Source organism: Lasioglossum baleicum, chromosome 8, assembly GCF_051020765.1.
Source record: "Lasioglossum baleicum chromosome 8, iyLasBale1, whole genome shotgun sequence".
Lineage (NCBI taxonomy): Eukaryota > Metazoa > Arthropoda > Insecta > Hymenoptera > Halictidae > Lasioglossum > Lasioglossum baleicum.
The window spans coordinates 3,099,503-3,118,591 of NC_134936.1; the positions used below are offsets into that span (position 1 = coordinate 3,099,503).

Genomic DNA, 19,089 nt, shown 5'->3' on the forward strand with positions numbered 1-19,089 from the left:
GTAATGAGGAAACCTATTGACACGAGTGTCATCATGATGCACCACGAATAGCGCCTATGAAATGGTACTCGCCTGAGCAGCTCCGAGCACTAGGGCCGGTCCGGCGAGCGAGACGCGCGGGACGCATAGTCTCCGATTCTCGGCTGTCGCGATGAAAAAATTCCGAGCCCTGCGTTAGATTATTAAATTTAAGGGGGAACTATACCCTCGGATTGTAACTAGAAAGAAACTAGAATCTTACTAGATTTTCGGTCGAAACATGGGTTTGCGGGAATCGATTTTTTGTCGTTACTTGAGCATATTTTGGGCTGGGTGAGGACTCATTCTGTAGAGGAAGGTTAAATACAGACCGCTCTTCTCATGATTTAACGAGATTATGTTTATATCTAATAATGTGAGTGCCCAAAGTAAAGACAAAATCGAGAAAAATAACCGCAGATTTCAATGTATTTTTCTGTCTCAAAGAGACTTTTTTGACTGATATGATGAGAATAGCGCCCCGTGATGAACATTCCTCTATCAAATGAACCTTTGTGCAGCTCAAAATATGCTCGTATAAGGACAAAAAGTCGAGGCGCATGATTTCATTCACATTAGCATAGATTTCCCCATGAAGACAGAGGTCCTCTCTGATGCAGAGCCAGTCTAGAGCCAATTTTAGTTCAGTTCGTTTAGACGAGATTGCGCCTAGTCAAGAGGACTGTCAATCAGTGCTGCGATATTGTGCAACATTTCACTGCTGCACTGCTATCAACGTGGAATCATAGCAAAACTGACACAGATGAGTTAGATATTCTCATCGGTGGCACTAATCTTAGTGCGAGCTGCCCTGTGTAACAGCATTCGCGACGAGCTGAATAGAATATGGAAATAGCAAGCAACTCCATCTCGTGTTCATTAGGCAGTTGCGTGTTTATCAATATTACCAAACTTTTTTTTTGCACAGAGGTTTATAATAGGGCTGCAGGCGAGTCGAGCTAAGCTCGAACTCGACTGGTCGAGTCGAGTCGAGACTCGATTGGTCGAGCCGAGTCGAGTACTCGCATCGAAGCGAGCTACTCGCGCCGACGTCATCGGCTCGCATCGGTGCGAGTTACTTGCATCGATGCGAGTACTCGACCGGCTCGATCAATCCAGTCGAGCTTAGCTCAGCTCGCACCGATCCACAGTGCGCCGGAATGCCTGTTTCTTGGACAAAATTCAATAACTTTTGTTCTGTTTATGATAGAGACATGAAACAAAGTGGGTTTTTTTATTTATATTGAGAGCAATCACAATATGATATTATTATTAATATAGTATTTATTTAAACATTAAAAAACGATATTTATAAACAAAATTTTGTTTTATTGGTGGTTTTCAGTAGATATATGAATTCGCAGTTCAGTTCTTCCGAAACTGAAACGTCGTTTTAAATTAAATTTTTTTCATAAATAGCAAATGATCGGAATTGTGGAAGACATACTAAAAGTTGCATTATACAACTTCTTTTTGTGGACCTATATTGAAAATTTAACAAATACGCTTTGTAGATCTGTGTTAATTGAACAACAAACGTCTACTATTTGATCTTCCTAAAATTCGCGTACAGATTCGCTTGTAACTAATTTCCTACTGAATTTTTTAAATCTTTTTCTCAAAAACTGATTTATTTTGACATAGTATGAACATTGTTTTAAATCGATATGAAGCAGTGACTTTTTCGATTTTTGTCAATGGTTCGGCGCACTGTGGCGAGCGTGCGATTCGTACGAAACGAACGGCATGCATGAAGGAATTGATCCGAAATAAATTCAAGCGTAATACGCCATTGAAGTTCTCGCCGTGCCACGTTTAAATTATTATGTTGGATGTGTCTTATCATGATTATTAATGTATATTTTTTCAGATTTTACAGACTTTGCGAACAGGTTTTAAAAAATTGGAAATTACCAAAAATTCGGAAAAATGCATATTTCCTATTGAAGTTTGGGAAATATCAGGTATATAAAAATTCAATAATGAGATATTGTTGAAACAACCGTTTTTAATTTTTTTCAGAATTTTTTATATAGTGCATCGTACTTAAAAAAAATAAAAATAACCTTTTCCGATATTTCTTTACCTTTTGTAGGTGTACTATGTAATAGTGAACATTCTTGTATTCGGAAAAATAAAGTACAAACTCAAAAAAATGCAATACTCTTAAAAAAATAATTTTAAAAATATTTTATTTACCTATATTTCAATATATGAACAATACTTCCAGCAGATACGATTAGTGCAGACGGCAAGGTCTCCCGCTGCGAATCGAATCTCCGGCCCTGGATCGAATCCCACACCGAATAATTTTCTTTTTCGTTAAACACTTTTTTTCTTTTTTTTAACCATATAATTGTTGTAGAGATATATTAAATATATTTTTCAAAGCACCGATCTCACTGATGCGAGAAGATAGCTTACTCGCACCGAAGCGAACGGCTTACACGAAACGAACAATGTATACAATGTAACTGATGTGTAGCCGTGAAATGAGTTTTATATTAAAGTTTCCAGAGTACATAACTCGTTTATATTAATATGTTAGTTGTGTCCCATCGTGATTATTAATGCATATGCTTTTCAGATTTTCGAATTATGCGAACGTCTTTAAAAAATTGCATATGTATTTTAAAACATTCGAAAAAAATGCATATTTCCTGTTGAAGTATGGGAGATACCAGTTTTATAAAAATTCAGTAATGGGATATTGTCGAAATCATTTTTCTTAATTTTTTTCAGAATTTTATATGTATTTTATTTGTAAATATCGTTTTTTAATGTTTAAATAAATACTATATTTATAATAATATCATATTGTGATTGCTCTCAATATAAATAAAAAAACCCACTTTGTTTCATGTCTCTATCATGAACAGAACAAAAGTTATAGAATTTTGTCCAAGAAACAGGCATTCCGGCGCACTGTGGATCGGTGCGAGCTGAGCTAAGCTCGACTGGATTGATCGAGCCGGTCGAGTACTCGCATCGATGCAAGTAACTCGCACCGATGCGAGCCGATGACGTCGGCGCGAGTAGCTCGCTTCGATGCGAGTAGCTCGCATTTTGCGAGTACTCGAACAGCCCTAGTTTATAACATTGATAAATAGTTCCTTTCTAGTTACAATCCGAGGGTATTATACTTTTAGTGCTTTTTATCAAGCGACCAATCGGGAGATATACCCTACATTGATTCGTCCATCCATCTCGGAGTAATCCGTGAACATACATGAAAAATGTAGAATCAAAAATATCTTTCATCTGAATATTCACAAATCTCCGTTTGAGATTTACAAAAACGTCTTTCTCTGTCAACCGTCACATTCCAAATCGTAATTTATAAATATCTGAAAGCCTCAATCAATAACGGTAACGACGTCGCGTCGTTACTGTTTCTAATAGTTGACATTCAGCGGAGTTCACAACGGCATCACCATCCTACACTTTCGCAAATAAAATCGTAAGGAATAAAAAAATGCAAAATTTTTTTGACGGGACCATTCCGGGGACATACTCTACAAGATGCAAAAGGTTTCGTTCCGATTGGTCCATCCATCTTGGTGTAATCGGTGAACATACATAGAAAAAAAAGCGAAAAAAGGCACATACAGATCGAATTGAGTAACCTCCTCCTTTTTCGAAGTCGGTTAAAAATAAGGGAGTCTTTTCCAACAGACGACGCTCGCGCGTGAACACTCACACACCGCTAGACCACGTATACTATATACGTACGCGAGGATTGCAAGGTTCCGGGATTCCACTTCTGACTTCTCGATAATGCAAAGACGGTATTTTTTAGTAGTCAAAACCGCTAGATGAAAGGTCAATCTGGGGCGTTGTTTGCCTCAAAAGTCCTTCTTTTACGTTTCCGAGCAATGGTTTTGCAATATTCGGCTGCATGTTGCCCGTCGGAGAGGCTTGTACACCGGCAACATGCGACGGACAACGTGCAACCAAATATTGCAAAACTATTGCTCGGAAACGTAAAAGAAGGACTTTTGAGGCAAGCAGCGCCCTAGATTGATCTTTCATCTCGAGGTTTTGACTACTGAAAAACCCCGTCTTTGCATTATCGAGAAATCAGAAGTGGAATCCCGGGCTGCCCTTCCTTGCGCCCGAAACTTTCATCATCGATTAAACCACTAAATACAGTTGAAATGATATCATGTTTGCTGTTATTTTAATCAGAAAAATACTAGGAAGAAGTTGGTATAGTCTCGTAAAAAATAAAGTTTTGTAACTGGATTAGTAGTGGTTCACACCGATATACCCGAACCCAGATCAGATTACTGCAGTGAAGAGGATATGTGTTTGCGTTTATTGCGTACGGCCTTTTTGCGTTTATAAAGGGTTTACTGTAATTGTATTGTTTGAGAGTCAAACAGTATACACTGTATGTAGATATGCGTTTGTTAAATAAAGTTAATAAGTATAATTAATTATATAAATAACTTCAATTAATATAACGATTTCAGTTTAATATTGAAATATGACATTTTCTGACAACAGTGTGTAATATAATTTTCTATCTATTTATCTATAGTTACAAAATACATATATTGGTACTGTTTGACTGTTTAAATGCAGAGCATCCAATATGTTTATTCATATACTTATGACAAATATGATAAAAGCGTGTGCGTATACAAAATAACTTTTAGCACATTCACTAATTAACAATATACATATGTATGTAGCAGCTATTGCATTTTTTATTACATGTCAAAATTCTGTTTAATGTACAAAACATCAATACCAAAAGACGAAGCGATGTTTTACATAACTTTATTTACATTCATACGATTAAACATGAATTTAGAAAATTAAAAGATGTTTAGTTATTATAGAAAAAATGGTCCTATTTAATTATATACATATGTACATCGACCAATTTTAAACCAAATACGCTATGAATTCTGTTCATCCTATATAATAACAATTTATAAATAAACTTTGATTTGCATACGTGCTAGTAATAATAAAAAATCGAGTTTCGACTGCATTATTTATATTTACAATAAGGAAGTTTTAAGTGCTTATAATATGTTAAAATAACGAATCGTTCACTTAAGATTGAATTTTCGTTACTTTCAAAGATATAGGATGGGCTGGAGCTAAGAAAAAGGCGCCTGGATTATGTTTGTATGGGATGGCAGTTTGTTCGCATACGTCAACCTTATAACCACGAATTATCTTTATCAGCCCAATTTTCGATTGGAAGACTGCGAAACGTGCACCTGCAAACAAACAGATGTGATTAAAATATTTTCATTTTACATGATAGCGAGGTAAAAGTTTTACCACCAAATTTTATTGCATTTTTCAAATTGCATGTCACATACATTTTTCAACATTTTCATTAATAAAATTAATTGGGGGAGGGCAGGAATGGATGAGGAAAATAGAAGAGTGGAGAGAAAGGAAAAATGGAGGGGAGGGAAAGAAAGAAAGGATAGGAAAGAGAGAATGAATATAAAGATGATAGAGAATGGAGTTAGATTAGAAAAGAAAACCGGAAAGGGAAGTCCGAAAAATAGAGAAGGGGGAGAGGAAGGGGGAGTGGATGGAAGAATGTGGATAAACGAATGGGGGTGTACAGTATGAGTAAAGATCTCTCTCTCGATCTCAAAAAAATGTAAATTAATGTAAATAAATAATGTAAATATAGCGATAAGAAATAGATATAAGTTAGTAAGTAAGCGATAGTTGGGACTTGGTTAGAGGGCGTGTAAGTGTAAGCGTTGTGTGAGAGCGAGGTGTGATAAAAAGCGAAATAATTAGCGGTAGGAGTAGATGTAAAGCGGTGAAAAGTTGTGCTAGAAAGAGTATAGGGTAGGGAGCGGGAGGTAGAAGAGGGATAGGCGTGGGTCTAAAGGCTAGAGCGTAGGGTGGATTGGAAGCGAGTGAGGGTCGTAAAGGTTAGGAAAAACAGCAATAGATAGGAACATGGAGGATGGCGCGCTAGGGTGGGGAAAGCCGTCCGTCGGCAGCGACAGCACAGCCGATAAAACAGGGATACCGGTAAACCCGATCCCGTTGGTATCGAGGACACCGGTAAAGAATGAAATAAGGAAGTCGAAAAGAGGTCGGCCCGCAAACGTAGATAAAGTAGTAAAGGATGGTAACGGTAAGGATAAGGGGACGATAGAGGAATTTTTGAATAAAATTGAGAAGAAAGTGGGGGAGGAGAGTAGTCGAGCGGCGGATATGGCAGGGGAGAATGAGCGAGGGGCAGAGATGCAAGGCAAGAAGGAAGCTCAAGGAGATAAACAACAAAAAGGGGACATATCGGAGATATTAGCTGCCCTAGCAAACTTAGTAGGGGAGGTACAGGGTTTAAGGGGTGAAATGAGAGAAAACAATAGCACATTAGAACGAGAAGTAAAGGATTTAAAAAAGATGATAAGAGAGAAGGAGATAAGATGGGAGAAGGAGAGGGAAGAGTTGCGGGAAAGGATTAAGCAACTCGAGGATAAGGTGGGGCATTTTGGGGAGAGGGAGGACTGTAACAATAACATATCTATGGAAAAGAGAATAGAAGAGTTAGAAGACAGGAACACAGAGGTAGGAAGAATGAGCAGAATGATGGAATGGCAGGATAATGAAGGGACAGAAGGAATAATGTGGTAATGAAGGGACTAATGATAAACAAGGAGAGAGCAAAAGAAGAAGTCGGGAATTTCTTTAGAGAGAAATTGCAGACATGTGTGGACGTACTGTGGGCAAGAGTAGTAGGTCCGAAAGGAAAGGAAGCTATAATAATAGGTCTAAAGAGCTGGGAGGAAAAACAGGAAGTAATGAAGGGGAAAAGTAAGCTGAGGGGCAGCAAAGTTTTTATAAACCACGATCTGACCAAAGCAGAGAGAGAAATACAAGGTAAAATTTTAGTAGCTGCAAGGGAGGAAAGGAAAAAAGGAAGAAGTGCGAAAGTAGGTTACCAGAAGTTAATGGTAGAGGGAAGATGGATAGAATGGAATGACAAGGTAAAAGAGAGACCGGTCAATAGGGGACATCAGGATTTTCAATAAATCGGTGGAGCAGCCAGGACACTAATAAAGAAAGGGCAAACGAAGGGGAAAGAACAGGTAAAATGATCTTCTGGAACGTTGCAGGAATCTCAAATAAAGACAGTGATTTCTGGAATTATATTCAGAACTTCGAGTTTGTGGGTCTTTCCGAGACATGGTTGGAAGAGAAACGTTGGGAAAGAATAAAGAATAAGTTGCCGTCAGATTTCGAGTGGTAATGCCAATTCGCAAAGAGGGAATACAAGAAGGGCAGGGCAAGAGGAGGAATAATTACAGGAGTTAGGAATGAGTGGCTTGCGGGAAAGGCAGAAACGGAAGTAACAGATGTAGTAGAAAGAAAGCTGAAGGTGGGGGGAAAGAATTGGAAGATACTTACAGTCTATAACAGAGACGGAATGAGGAAAACTGAAAAGCGGATTGACGAATTGGTTCAGGTGGAGAAGGAGGAATATCCGATCGTCGCAGGGGATATGAACGCAAGAACTGGTAGCAAAGGAGATATGTATCTGGGGGAGAGAAGGGAGGATCAGACGAAAAGGAAGTCGAAGGACACAGGGAGTAACGAGGAGGGAGAATTGCTTCTGCAGCTAATAGAGAATAGGGGATGGCACATGGCTAACGGAAACATACAAGGGGATAATGAAGGCGAGTACACCTATGTGGGATGCAGAGGAACTACGGTTAATAACTACGCTATAAGCAATACGGCAGGGCTAGAACAAATTATAGGGTTGGAAGTCGAGAGTAGAATAGAATCAGACCACATGCCTATTTGTATAACCTTCCGAATTCCGAAGAGTCGCAGAAAGAATAGACAAGCGGAGAAGAGCAAAGTTAGGGAAATTATGTGCTAGGGAAAAGAGAATGTGGAGCGTTACCAAAGCAATATAGAGATGCTAGAGCTGGTAGAAAGCGGAGTAGAGGAGAGCTGGATGGAGTTGAAAAAAGGTATAAGCAAAAGTATAGTCAAGAAAAGTATCAAAATAAAGGAAAGACAGACGGGATACAGAGTGTGGTGGGATAAGGAATGTAGGAGGGAAAAGAGAAAGGTTAAGGCGTTATATAAAAAATGGAAAGGTGGGGGAATCAAAAGAGAGGAGTATTTGGAAGGGAAGGCAAGCTTCAGAAAATTATGTGAGGGAAAAGAAAGAAAGAAAAAGGAAGAGGAAATTGAGGAGATAAGAAACGCAAAAACTGAGAAGGAAATCTGGGGTTACATAAATAAGGACAGAAGAATACGAAGCGATATATGCGAAAATATAAGCAAAAAGGAGTGGGAAAAACACTTCAGTAGTTTGCTAGGCGGCTCTGAAGTTAAGACAGTAGGGGAGAAGAGAGACAAAGACATTTCGGAAGGAGAGGAAGAAGACGAGCTGACTGACCAAGAAATAGAAAAGCAGATTCAAGGATTAAAAAGGAGAAAAGCAGCGGGAGAGGATGGTATTCCGGGAGAAGCGTGGATTTTCAGTGAGGGAAGGTCGAGGGAACGGCTGAAAGAAATTTTGAAGAAAGTCTGGAGAGGGGAGGGATTCCCAAATGATTGGAGAAAGGCGGTGATCTTTCCCATTCATAAAAAAGGGGACATGGGTAAAGTAGGAAACTACAGAGGAATCTCCCTGCTGGACTCGGTTTGCAAGCTGTACGCGAGTATTCTGAATAAAAGACTCAAGGAGGAGATAGACGTCAAGGATATCTTACCCGAGACCCAAGCAGGGTTTAGAAAGGAAAGAGGAACGATAGATAACGTATATGTTTTGCAACACGTCGTAGAAAGGGAGATTGGAAAAGAAGGAGGTAAGGTGTTCGCGTTCTTTGTGGACCTTAAGGCCGCATTCGACAAGGTTAATAGGAAAGAACTCTGGAAGAAAACGGAAGAAAGAGGAATTAAGAAAGGTCTGATAGAAAGAGTAAAAGAAATTTACGAGGTAACGGAAAATGTGGTAAAGATAAAGGAGGAGACAAGTTCTGGACTAGCGAAGGCGTGCGACAGGGGTGTCCCTTGAGCCCGACATTATTTACGGATGGTCCGCAATTATCCTAATCGGAGGGCCCGCACTTGGAGCAGAAAATGTTTAGCTTGTCAAATTGTGCAACAGCGCTGCCTACCGTTAACAGATATTTTTGCTAAAAAAGAAGGAAAAGAAAGGACACTCATTGTAGGGCCTCCTGGTTAAATAATTGAACAAATGTGAAATCAAAATGTTACGTGTATGGCCTCTAAGTTGCACTGTATGGAATTTTTTATTACTTTTCTTTCTTGGTTATGACTTAATGAGAGTTTTGTCCACTTGACTTAATCCGCCCCTGGTTAAGAATAGACGTTTACGTACCAATACAATTCCTGGGGCCATCGCCAAATGGTAAATAGTGCATTGGATGTCTCTTCGATACTGCTTCATCCTTAAATCGATCTATATCGAAAACATCAGGGTTTGGGTAAATATCTGGATCAGTATGTATTCCGTACACAGGTATAATTATGTATGTATCTTTCGGAATCGAAACTTTCATTTCTTCGAAAGTGTAGCTTTCGACTGATTTCCTATTAAGAACTGTCAGTGGTGGATATTTTCTTAGTGTTTCTGCAATAATAAGAGACATCATCAGGAAATGGAGTATTGCGTTGCGCCCACGCGCAGAGTCGCCAAATGAGGGAAGGGAACATGAATTAAGGGGGAAAAGTACCCTCTCTCTGCCACTACTTGGATTAGTCACATGATATTGTGATACATGCGCGACAGAGATGAACCACGGCACGTGACCGGGACGCGACCGAAGAGTGGGGAACAGTGTCATAGAAGGGGAAAGTAAAGTGGGGACACAAGTCATCATCTGGCGACACTGCCCGCGCGTTTGAATTCTACGATTGACATATCCAAACTTCCGGAATACAATCGTATAAAAGGAAGCATGCATGGACGATATTTACAAAAATCCGAGATACGTCATTTTTAAGGGAGTATAGCAATATATAGCATAATATATAATATGATTTAAAGTCGAACAATTTACCGCGACTTTATTATTGTCTCGCTTGTAACATCAACAGTTGAAGAGAATTCGATCGAAAAACAATAACACCTCAATTGTCGGACTCGAATGTGCCGTGCCGAACGGATCCGTAGCCACGTGTTCGTGGATCCCTGTAAGTACACGGATCCGGGCTGTGTTTCCATTTACGTCCGTGCTCAGAATTGGATGAAATTTTGGGAATGGGTTCTTTTTTGACTAAAATGACGATTGTCAGAAGGATTTTTGGCGATTCGAAAAAAAATTTGTATCATTTCAATGTCAGTCCCTACCATACCGACAAATTTTTTTACTACAATATTTTAATGTCACTCTAGAGTCTAAGTAGGGGTGGCATTAAGAATGATCCAATTATAGATCACATGTGTGAAGTTTTATGGTGCTATGAGGTCAACAAAGCTGATGATGATCCATTTTTGCAATTAATTAAATATATTAACTAGAGGGTTATTGTTGCTCGCTCGCTTCGCTCGCTCGCAAGTAGGGTTGTTTTTGCTCGCTCGCTTCACGAGCTCGCGGATAGGACTGCTCTTGCGAAAGGCTTAGTGGTACGCATGGCTAGTAGTACCTATAGCTATTAATGTGACTCTCCACGAGCCACACAAAGAACTTCCCGATTCGTTAGTTGCAGTATATTCTTATCATTATTAAGTGTACGTTTTAAGAAGATTATACGTTTTCAGGGAAATTCAATAGTTTTCTACTTATCAAGATGATTGCTATATGGCGTCGCATTAAACGAACATCGTAGGCTCGTTGCTCGCGTGGTTCCTTGTTATAGCGTACTGATGTTGCAAAATAAATTGTCTTAATTAGTTTTTCGCAAACGATACAACTTCTCATTATCCGGGTTTGCAGTATTAATCTTGGATTTCTTCGATACTGTTAATTTAAATTATCCCAAAATATATAAACTGCTCAATTTTGAAACTCTGCTCAGTGCTACATACAACATTTGTAAAGTTCGCCTTTCTGATTTTTTAAAATCCAATCATACTTTCTCGTATGTTTGTCCCTGACTTTTATGAATCGTAATCGCTTCAGCAGGAACCACTGGAAATTGACTACGTGTGATTTGATATTTTCCCTCACTCGACATAGTTACTTGATTCGAGATTTTTATTATTGGTGTTAAATTTTGATGAATATTTGCATTTTTCATATAATCACGATAACGAGTTCTTACTTTCACTCCTGCTCTGGCCAATTGAAAATCCAACCACAATATAGACGGAATTTTATAATAGTATATTCTTGAAAAGTAATCAATTTTAATATTCCGCATGTGTGTGTGCTCCATTAACCAATCCGTTTTCAACATCAATGTTATTAATAATTATCATATAGTTTATATTAATTTTCAATTTAATCTCAGTTAATAATTCGTTTGGAAACGATTGTTTTTTTTAAAGATTGTAATATAAATTTTTTTTTGTACTTTCATCGATATTCTTTGAAAATGTATTCTTGGGAGTAGAGATGATTAACTCACTCTTGCATTGGGATAATTTTCGATTATTGTAAGCGATTATTGTAAAATGAAAAAAAATTTTTTGTGTAATTACGTTTGTTTCTTCGGTGGGAACTTTCCATTCTCTCGTATAAATTGCATTGTAGAATCAACTCCTTTCGAAAAAAACTAAAAATCTAAAAAACTACTTGATCAAAATGGACCAAAATCTAATCAGCTCTAAGTTACAGCGGGGCACATCGATTGCATCATTCATCATCCTGATCGCGTTGTTACTTTTTCTGGAAACGTTGACGAAAAATTTGATAACATACAAACGGACATACGCGCGCGCGCACACACACACACACACATACGAAAATTTTGCTGAAAATAGTCTAAAATGACTGCAATAACCATGAAACGTGAAGATCTGCTAAAAAATCGATTTTCGATTTTCGGGGCCATTACAATAACTTCCCTATAAAATCGGGAAGTTAAATATGGATATTCTGGAAATTAATATAAAATATTTTCAAAATTTCAATTGTTAAACCAATTAATTGAATAGCTACAATGGAAAGATTATGCGATCAGAATTAGTTAGGGTTGGGTGGCCGTCAGGCCCGTCCACCACCGACGAGATACTATTAAAGACTGCCAGCCTTATTGAGTTCGTGTTGCCCGAATATGTCGGTATTTCTTACTCCCTCTAGGATACATTCTGGCTCCATCCAGAGCACCGACGAGATATAAGGATAGACCTATCACCAAATGTATTTTTGTAGCCATCTTTGCTGAGGCCACATGGCCTCTTTTTCTTGTCATTTCCTGTATTACCAACTCAGTTTTGGAGCCCCAGGCAGGATCTCGTCGGGGCTGCTGACAGCTAAAATAGGCTGACAGTACAAATGGGATATAGGAATAGGATTCCTATATCTCGTTTGTGCTGACAGCTTTCTTACAACTTTTAGTATTTTCTCTACAATTCCGGCCAAATGCAATTTTAGAAAAAATTTCTTTTGACATCCTGTAGTAAACTAATTGCTCTGGCAATATAATATATATCTCGTCGGTGCTGTAACGTGGAAAATAGCAAAAATACGCGCTGTGCATTACACGGCAGTAACAGTAAATTGGCAACTATGCGACGAATATTTTCGAATGTGTTTTGGCAACTACGCCGTCGATATCTGAAATTCTACGTAATTCCTAAACTCGCCACTCTAAATTGTAGAGGGCATACGAAAACCTCTGTTTTTTTTGCACAGTCGGTAATTCATAGCGTGGACACGAAGTCCCATAAGATGATAGGTCTATCCTTATATCTCGTCGGTGTCCAGAGAAACAGAAGGCACCGACGAGATACTATTAAAGACTGCCAGCCCCTGTGTTATTCCGCGGGACCGGTAAGTGGGCGCGAGTGGGCGCGGGGATAACGGGAAAGTTACAGTGATCTGATATACCACAGCGGTAAAAGTTCCACAATCGACGAGATATTCGTCAAGTTGAAGAAGAATGATATAGTAGAATGCTGACATTACCTATTCTGTAATTGCCTTATAATACTATATATAATTCTCTTATTGCATTCTTATTTTCCTTATTATCACCATTGTAATAATTGTTTACAATATAATCGATAGTTTATAGATGTAGGAAAAATGAAAGTAATTACTACGTAATATTCTACAAATGTATTGGAATTTAAAAATAATTTGAACATTATTGCGTTATATATAAAATAATGATTCTTAAAAAATATTTTGTTATGTTGTGTAATGACAAAATTCAATCGTTCTTATTAAGATCCTTAGTAGGAAACAGAAAATTAATTTTTTTACTTATTTATCCCATACTTGTAATGCTCGACAGCATTATTGACTGCAATTATTAAAGTAGAGGTAGTAACAAGATAAAAGTATTAACTAATTAAACTAATTTTCGACGGCTCCTATCCATACAATGTTATTTAGAGGCAGTATTTCGTACGAAGATATCTAAAAAAATAATTCTATTTGACTCTATACGAATATTTCTTGCACCATATATGACGCTATTTAAAAAGTGCGTGTAACATTATTTTATTTCATTCTGAACTGAACCACTTCCTGAAACATGATTCATTTATGAGTACATTGTGCGACGAGACGAAGAGCTAGCAGACGAAGTCGAAGTCGAAATCTTAAAAGAATAAGGACTCTCCGCGTCTCTTTTTTTCCCGACGCTGTCCTTCTTTGTGTCGGAAACTTGCGTACCGTCGCTCATTGCATAAGCAAATATCATCGGAATTATATAATTTTGGTACCATTTTCATAAAAAGAAACAAAATTCACCAAATATGTTAAGGAAAATCCTATAAAAAAGTAATGATAAATAATTAAGCTTTGTTGTTTGATTAGTAGTCTCACACCGATATACCCGACCCGACCCGTATCATGTTACAATGTTTCACTCCACTCCACGGCGACCGAAGCCCCCGAGCTTCACTTCCCTTTTCTCCGTTCGTCATCATAGAATAGTGTTTCCTGAAAATTGAATGTCTCTGGCCAGACTCGAGTTTTCGACATTTATAGCAAGCTTGCTATAATCTTATCTTATATGTCAAAATTTAGTTTTCTATTTAAAATATTTTGTTGTTAAAACTCATTAATAGTTTTAAATAGTACTTGAATATATTTAAAATGATATTGGAATATTGGAATATTACAATTTGGAATGAAGGGCCTAGCCGGACGAGATAGTCCTTCGAGTTATTTAAACAGCCGTTGTGCCATTCAATTTTCGGTCCATTTTCCCCATTTACTTGCATTAATTTAATCATATAATTGCATTTAATTGAAATTGATATTTGAGACTTTTTCCCGATTTTTTGGTTCAAAATGTTAATTACACAAAGTGAAAAACACGCAAAAATTCGACAAATGCAGGTTTTTTAGAGAAATTGAAAAATAGCATTGATCATATTTTTAGACTATCAACATATGTACCAGAACTTTTTTTACGACAGCTCGTAAACGACAAAGAGGGACTGAGGTACGAGGCAGCCGACACAGTTCAAAAGGCTGCGTACCGATTACATCAATGCATATAGGAAAGTTTTTTATTTTTCAATCTTTTTTACGGAATTACCAACGTATTTGTGAGATCCTTCTAATTAAAATGAGCCTAAATACGGCATAATTTGAGCCATATTTACTTATTTAAAGTGTGATAATAATTACCTAATATAGGTTATTATAATATAGGTCATTTAATATAATATATTTATAATTATAAATAATTTAGGGATGTGCGGGCCGCTCGATGTTCGGGTTCGAGTCGGGTCGGGTCGCAGAAAGTCCGGCGGCGGCCCTTCGATTCGACTTCGAATTCGTCGGGCGGGTACGAAAAGAATCGAACAAGTTCGGGCGGACGAGTTATTGCGTTATCCGAGATTCAAATACTCTGCGTTCTTATGACATAGATAATGGTAATAATGGTTTTCTTTCTTTACTTATAACGTGATTTTTAATATACTTGGTTTTTTTATAACTACATTAGGTATATTCGCCAAACGCGTGCCTGCTCTTTATTTGTATTAAAGCTTGAATAATGCACGTTTCACGTGAAAAACTTAAAAGACAATATTTCTAGCTTTTTAACGAATTTTCTCCGAATGAACTTAGATATGTATCGATAATATCATTAAAATGTCTTTACGGAAGTTATACAATATACCTAGAAGATTACAATATGGTAAAGTATGGCAATAATTAAAAACGAAATATAAATATAAACATTATACGTATTATATTTCGTGTTTATATTTTATTCTGTATTATCTATAGGCTCTATATAATTAACTTCCCGATTTTATAGGGAAGTTATTGTAATGACCCCGAAAATCGAAAATCGATTTTTTAGCAGATCTTCACGTTTCATGGTCATTGCAGTCATTTTAGACTATTTTCAGCAAAATGTTCGTGTGTGTGTGTGTGTGTGTGTGGGTGGGTGCGTGCGTGCGTGCGTGCGCGCGCGTATGGCCGTTTCTATGTAATCAAATTTTTCGTTAACGTTTTCAGAAAAAGTAACAACGCGATCAGGATGATGAATGATGCAATCGATATGCCCCGCTGTAACTTAGAGCTGATTAGATTTTGGTCCATTTTGGTCAAGTAGTTTTTTAGTTATTTTAGTTTTTTCGAAAGAAGTTCATTCAACAATGCAATTTATACGAGAGAACGGAAAGTTTCCACCGAAGAAACAAACGTAATTACACAAAAAAATTTTTTTCGATTTCCTTAAAATTTAAAAAAAAAAATTTTTTTTAATTTTTTTTTTGTACCTTACGATGATGTTTCCGCTTACAATAATCGAAAATTATCCCAATGCAAGAGTGAGTTAATCATCTCTACTCGCGAGAATACATTTTCAAAGAATATCGATGAAAGTACAAAAAAAAATTTATATTACAATCTTTAAAAAAACAATCAGTTCAAAACGAATTATTAACTGAGATTAAATTGAAAATTAATATAAACTATATGATAATTATTAATAACATTGATGTTGAAAACGGATTGGTTAATGGAGCACACACATGCGGAATATTAAAATTTATTACTTTTCAAGAAAATACTAAAATTCCGTCTATATTGTGGTTACATTTTCAATTGGCCAGAGTAGGAGTGAAAGTAAGAACTCGTTATCGTGATTATATGAAAAATGCAAATATTGATCAAAATTTTACACCAATAATAAAAATATCGAATCAAGTAAATATGTCGAGTGAGGAAAAATATCAAATCACACGTAGTCAATTTCCAGTGGTTCCTGCTGAAGCGATTACGATTCATAAAAGTCAGGGACAAACATACGAGAAAGTATGTTTGGATTTTAAAAAATCAGAAAGGCGAACTTTACAAATATTGTATGTAGCACTGAGCAGAGTTTCAAAATTGAGCGCAGTTTATATATTTTGGGACAATTTAAATTAACAGTATCGAAGAAAACCAAGATCACTACTGCAAACCCGGATAATGAGGAGTTGTATCGTTTGCGAAAAACTAATTAAGACAATTTATTTTGCAACATTAGTATGCTATAACAAGGAACCAAGCGAGCAACGAGCATACGATGTTGGTTTAATGTGACGCCATATAGCAAACATTTTGATAAGTAGAAAACTATTGAATTTCCCTGAAAACGTATAATCTTCTTAAAACGTACACTTAATAATGATAATAATATACTGCAACTAACGAATCGGGAAGTTCTTTGTGTGGCTCGTGGAGAGTCACACACCAAATAAAAAAAAAACATTAATAGCTATAGGTACTACTAGCCATGCGTACCACTAACCCTTTCGCAAGAGCAGTCCTATCCGCGAGCGAGCAAAGCGAGCGAGCAAAAACAACCCTACTCGCGAGCGAGCGAAGCGAGCGAGCAACAATAACCCTCTAGTTTTTTATTTTATATGATTTTATTTTAAGTTAATTTCTATTTTATTTTATATTGTATACTATATATTATCTTTTAAGAATTTGTGTAAGATTAATGATAGTTAAGTAGGTTACTTAACAGTTAATAAAAACATCACCCACTGAAAAGTTATCATAACTTATTACATACCACGTTGTAAATATTTTCTTATAATTTTTTCACGTGAAACGTGCATTATTTCAAATTTTAATACAAATAACGATCATGCACATGTCTGCCGAATATACCTAATGTACTTATATAAAAATCACATTATGGACAAGTTATGAAAGAAATACGTACCATTATTATTATTATCTATTTCATAAGAACGCACAGTTGATTCTCGGGTATCGCGATAACTCGTTCGCGCGATCTTGTTCTATTGTTTTAGAAGCCGCCCGACAAAGGTGAGTCATGAGTACACTGCGGATCTTTATGCAAAATAAAAAATGTTTGCATTGATTGCACGGCACATGAGCCAAATATAAATTGTATTCTTCTTTTAATTATCCTATTAAGCTGAAACTAATACGTTGATGTCCTTAAATATTTTTAACATGTCCACTGCTTTAAATTGAACGTGTACATTTTTGTCATACATGCATAAAATCCGCAGTCTAGTCATAAGCTTCCCGATGTGTCTGATGTATCGCGTACCCGACTCGAGCCCGATAGGCGAAAAACCAAAACAAGGTAATAAAAGTAGTGGTTTTTTCCCCCTCCCCAAGTTAGCACAGGGTCCTCGAGGTCGAAAACTGAGATTCGACACCCCAGAGTACCCCTAAATGACGTGTCAAAATTTCATTAAGTTCGGAATACTTTCCAGGTAGACGCCTTTTTCGACCTGCCGACTGGACTATATGAAAAAACTTGACGACACTGAGGAAAATGAAAAATAGAATAACTTCAAGAAAAATGGAAAACTTAATGACTCCGAGAAAAATAAAGAACTTACTGACTCTGAGGAAAATGAAAAATTTAATAACTCTCAGTTAATAAGCTGTCTTCAATACCTCTTAAAAATGCAATTAATCGCATGTAGGGATTGATCAGGTGTTTCTCTCTATATTAAAAAATATTTAAAAATCCTTTGACAAATCTGTTTTGTGGCGTCAGGATACTGCTGTCGATATTCCATCACAGTTTGTATAGTATATATTATTTCTCCTCTTTGTTTCTATATAAAATTTTATTATGATCCTCCATTAGTTTAACGCCCCGTTCAGCGGTATCATTGACCACCTTCAGTCTATGTTTCAGTCAGACTACTTATTATTCATAATAACTTCTTTTTCCGATATTATAACTGTTTTTCTTTTGTAGATTGGAGCATATTAATGAATTTATTTATAAGGGAGTAGAGAGACTTCCAGGATTGCAAAATATTCATTTACTCATTTCTCGATAATACAAACACGGGGTTTTTCACTAGTCAAAAACGCTAGATAAAACATCGATCTAGGGCGCTATCTGCCTCAAAAGTCCTATTTTTTTGTTTACGAGGCGTAATTTGCATTATTCGGCAGCATGTAGCTATGAAAATAGCTATACATATGCGCAGTTGTATGCTTCCGAATAATGCAAATTACGCCCCTTAATATCTCTGTCAGTTATGTATATATAAAAAAACTCTTCAAACAAAAGTTGTAGTATATAAGGAGGTGGATATAGTATCAGAGAAAAAATTTTTTTTCAAAGTAATTATTTCAAGTTTTCAAAGTCACGGATGTTTTTTCTATCAACAACTGTTTATGCTACATACGGATTCTTAAAGAGAAAAAAGACAAATTCAACGATATATCATAACGTCTATTTATGTAAAGATTTAAAAAATTCAAAATTTTCAAATTTGCTGCGCCTCATTTTCCCATGATCCAATCGGCCCCAAAATTTTTCCAGATCATTTTCTCAACATTTGTTACAATTCTGGTTTACGGGACAAAAAAATTTCATGGTCGAAAAATAAGGTCCACCCTAATGTCCATATACGTAAATTACGAGAAGCAGTAAAGGGTGCTTAACGTCGAAGAAGAAAATCCTGGTAATTAAAACTTAATATGTACTACATTCTACGTTATTAGAATAATTGTAGTTTAA

General features: G+C 36.7%; 1 protein-coding gene across 2 annotated transcripts in view; it reads right to left on the bottom strand.

Moving 5' to 3' along the window:
* Positions 1–4,475: 4,475 nt before the first annotated feature.
* LOC143211679 (cytochrome P450 6A1-like) overlaps positions 4,476–19,089 on the bottom strand; it is a 75,631-nt gene continuing 61,017 nt past the window's right edge. Inside the window, exons 5-6 of one of the 2 annotated variants that reach the window (XM_076429545.1) lie at positions 9,377–9,628; positions 4,476–5,255 (exon numbers count right to left, since the gene is read on the bottom strand). In XM_076429545.1, the coding sequence (XP_076285660.1) occupies positions 5,086–5,255; positions 9,377–9,628 (422 nt within the window). In that variant the 3' untranslated portion in view covers positions 4,476–5,085. The remainder of the gene's footprint in view (positions 5,256–9,376; positions 9,629–19,089) is intronic. The other variant, XM_076429546.1, reaches the window with a different exon arrangement.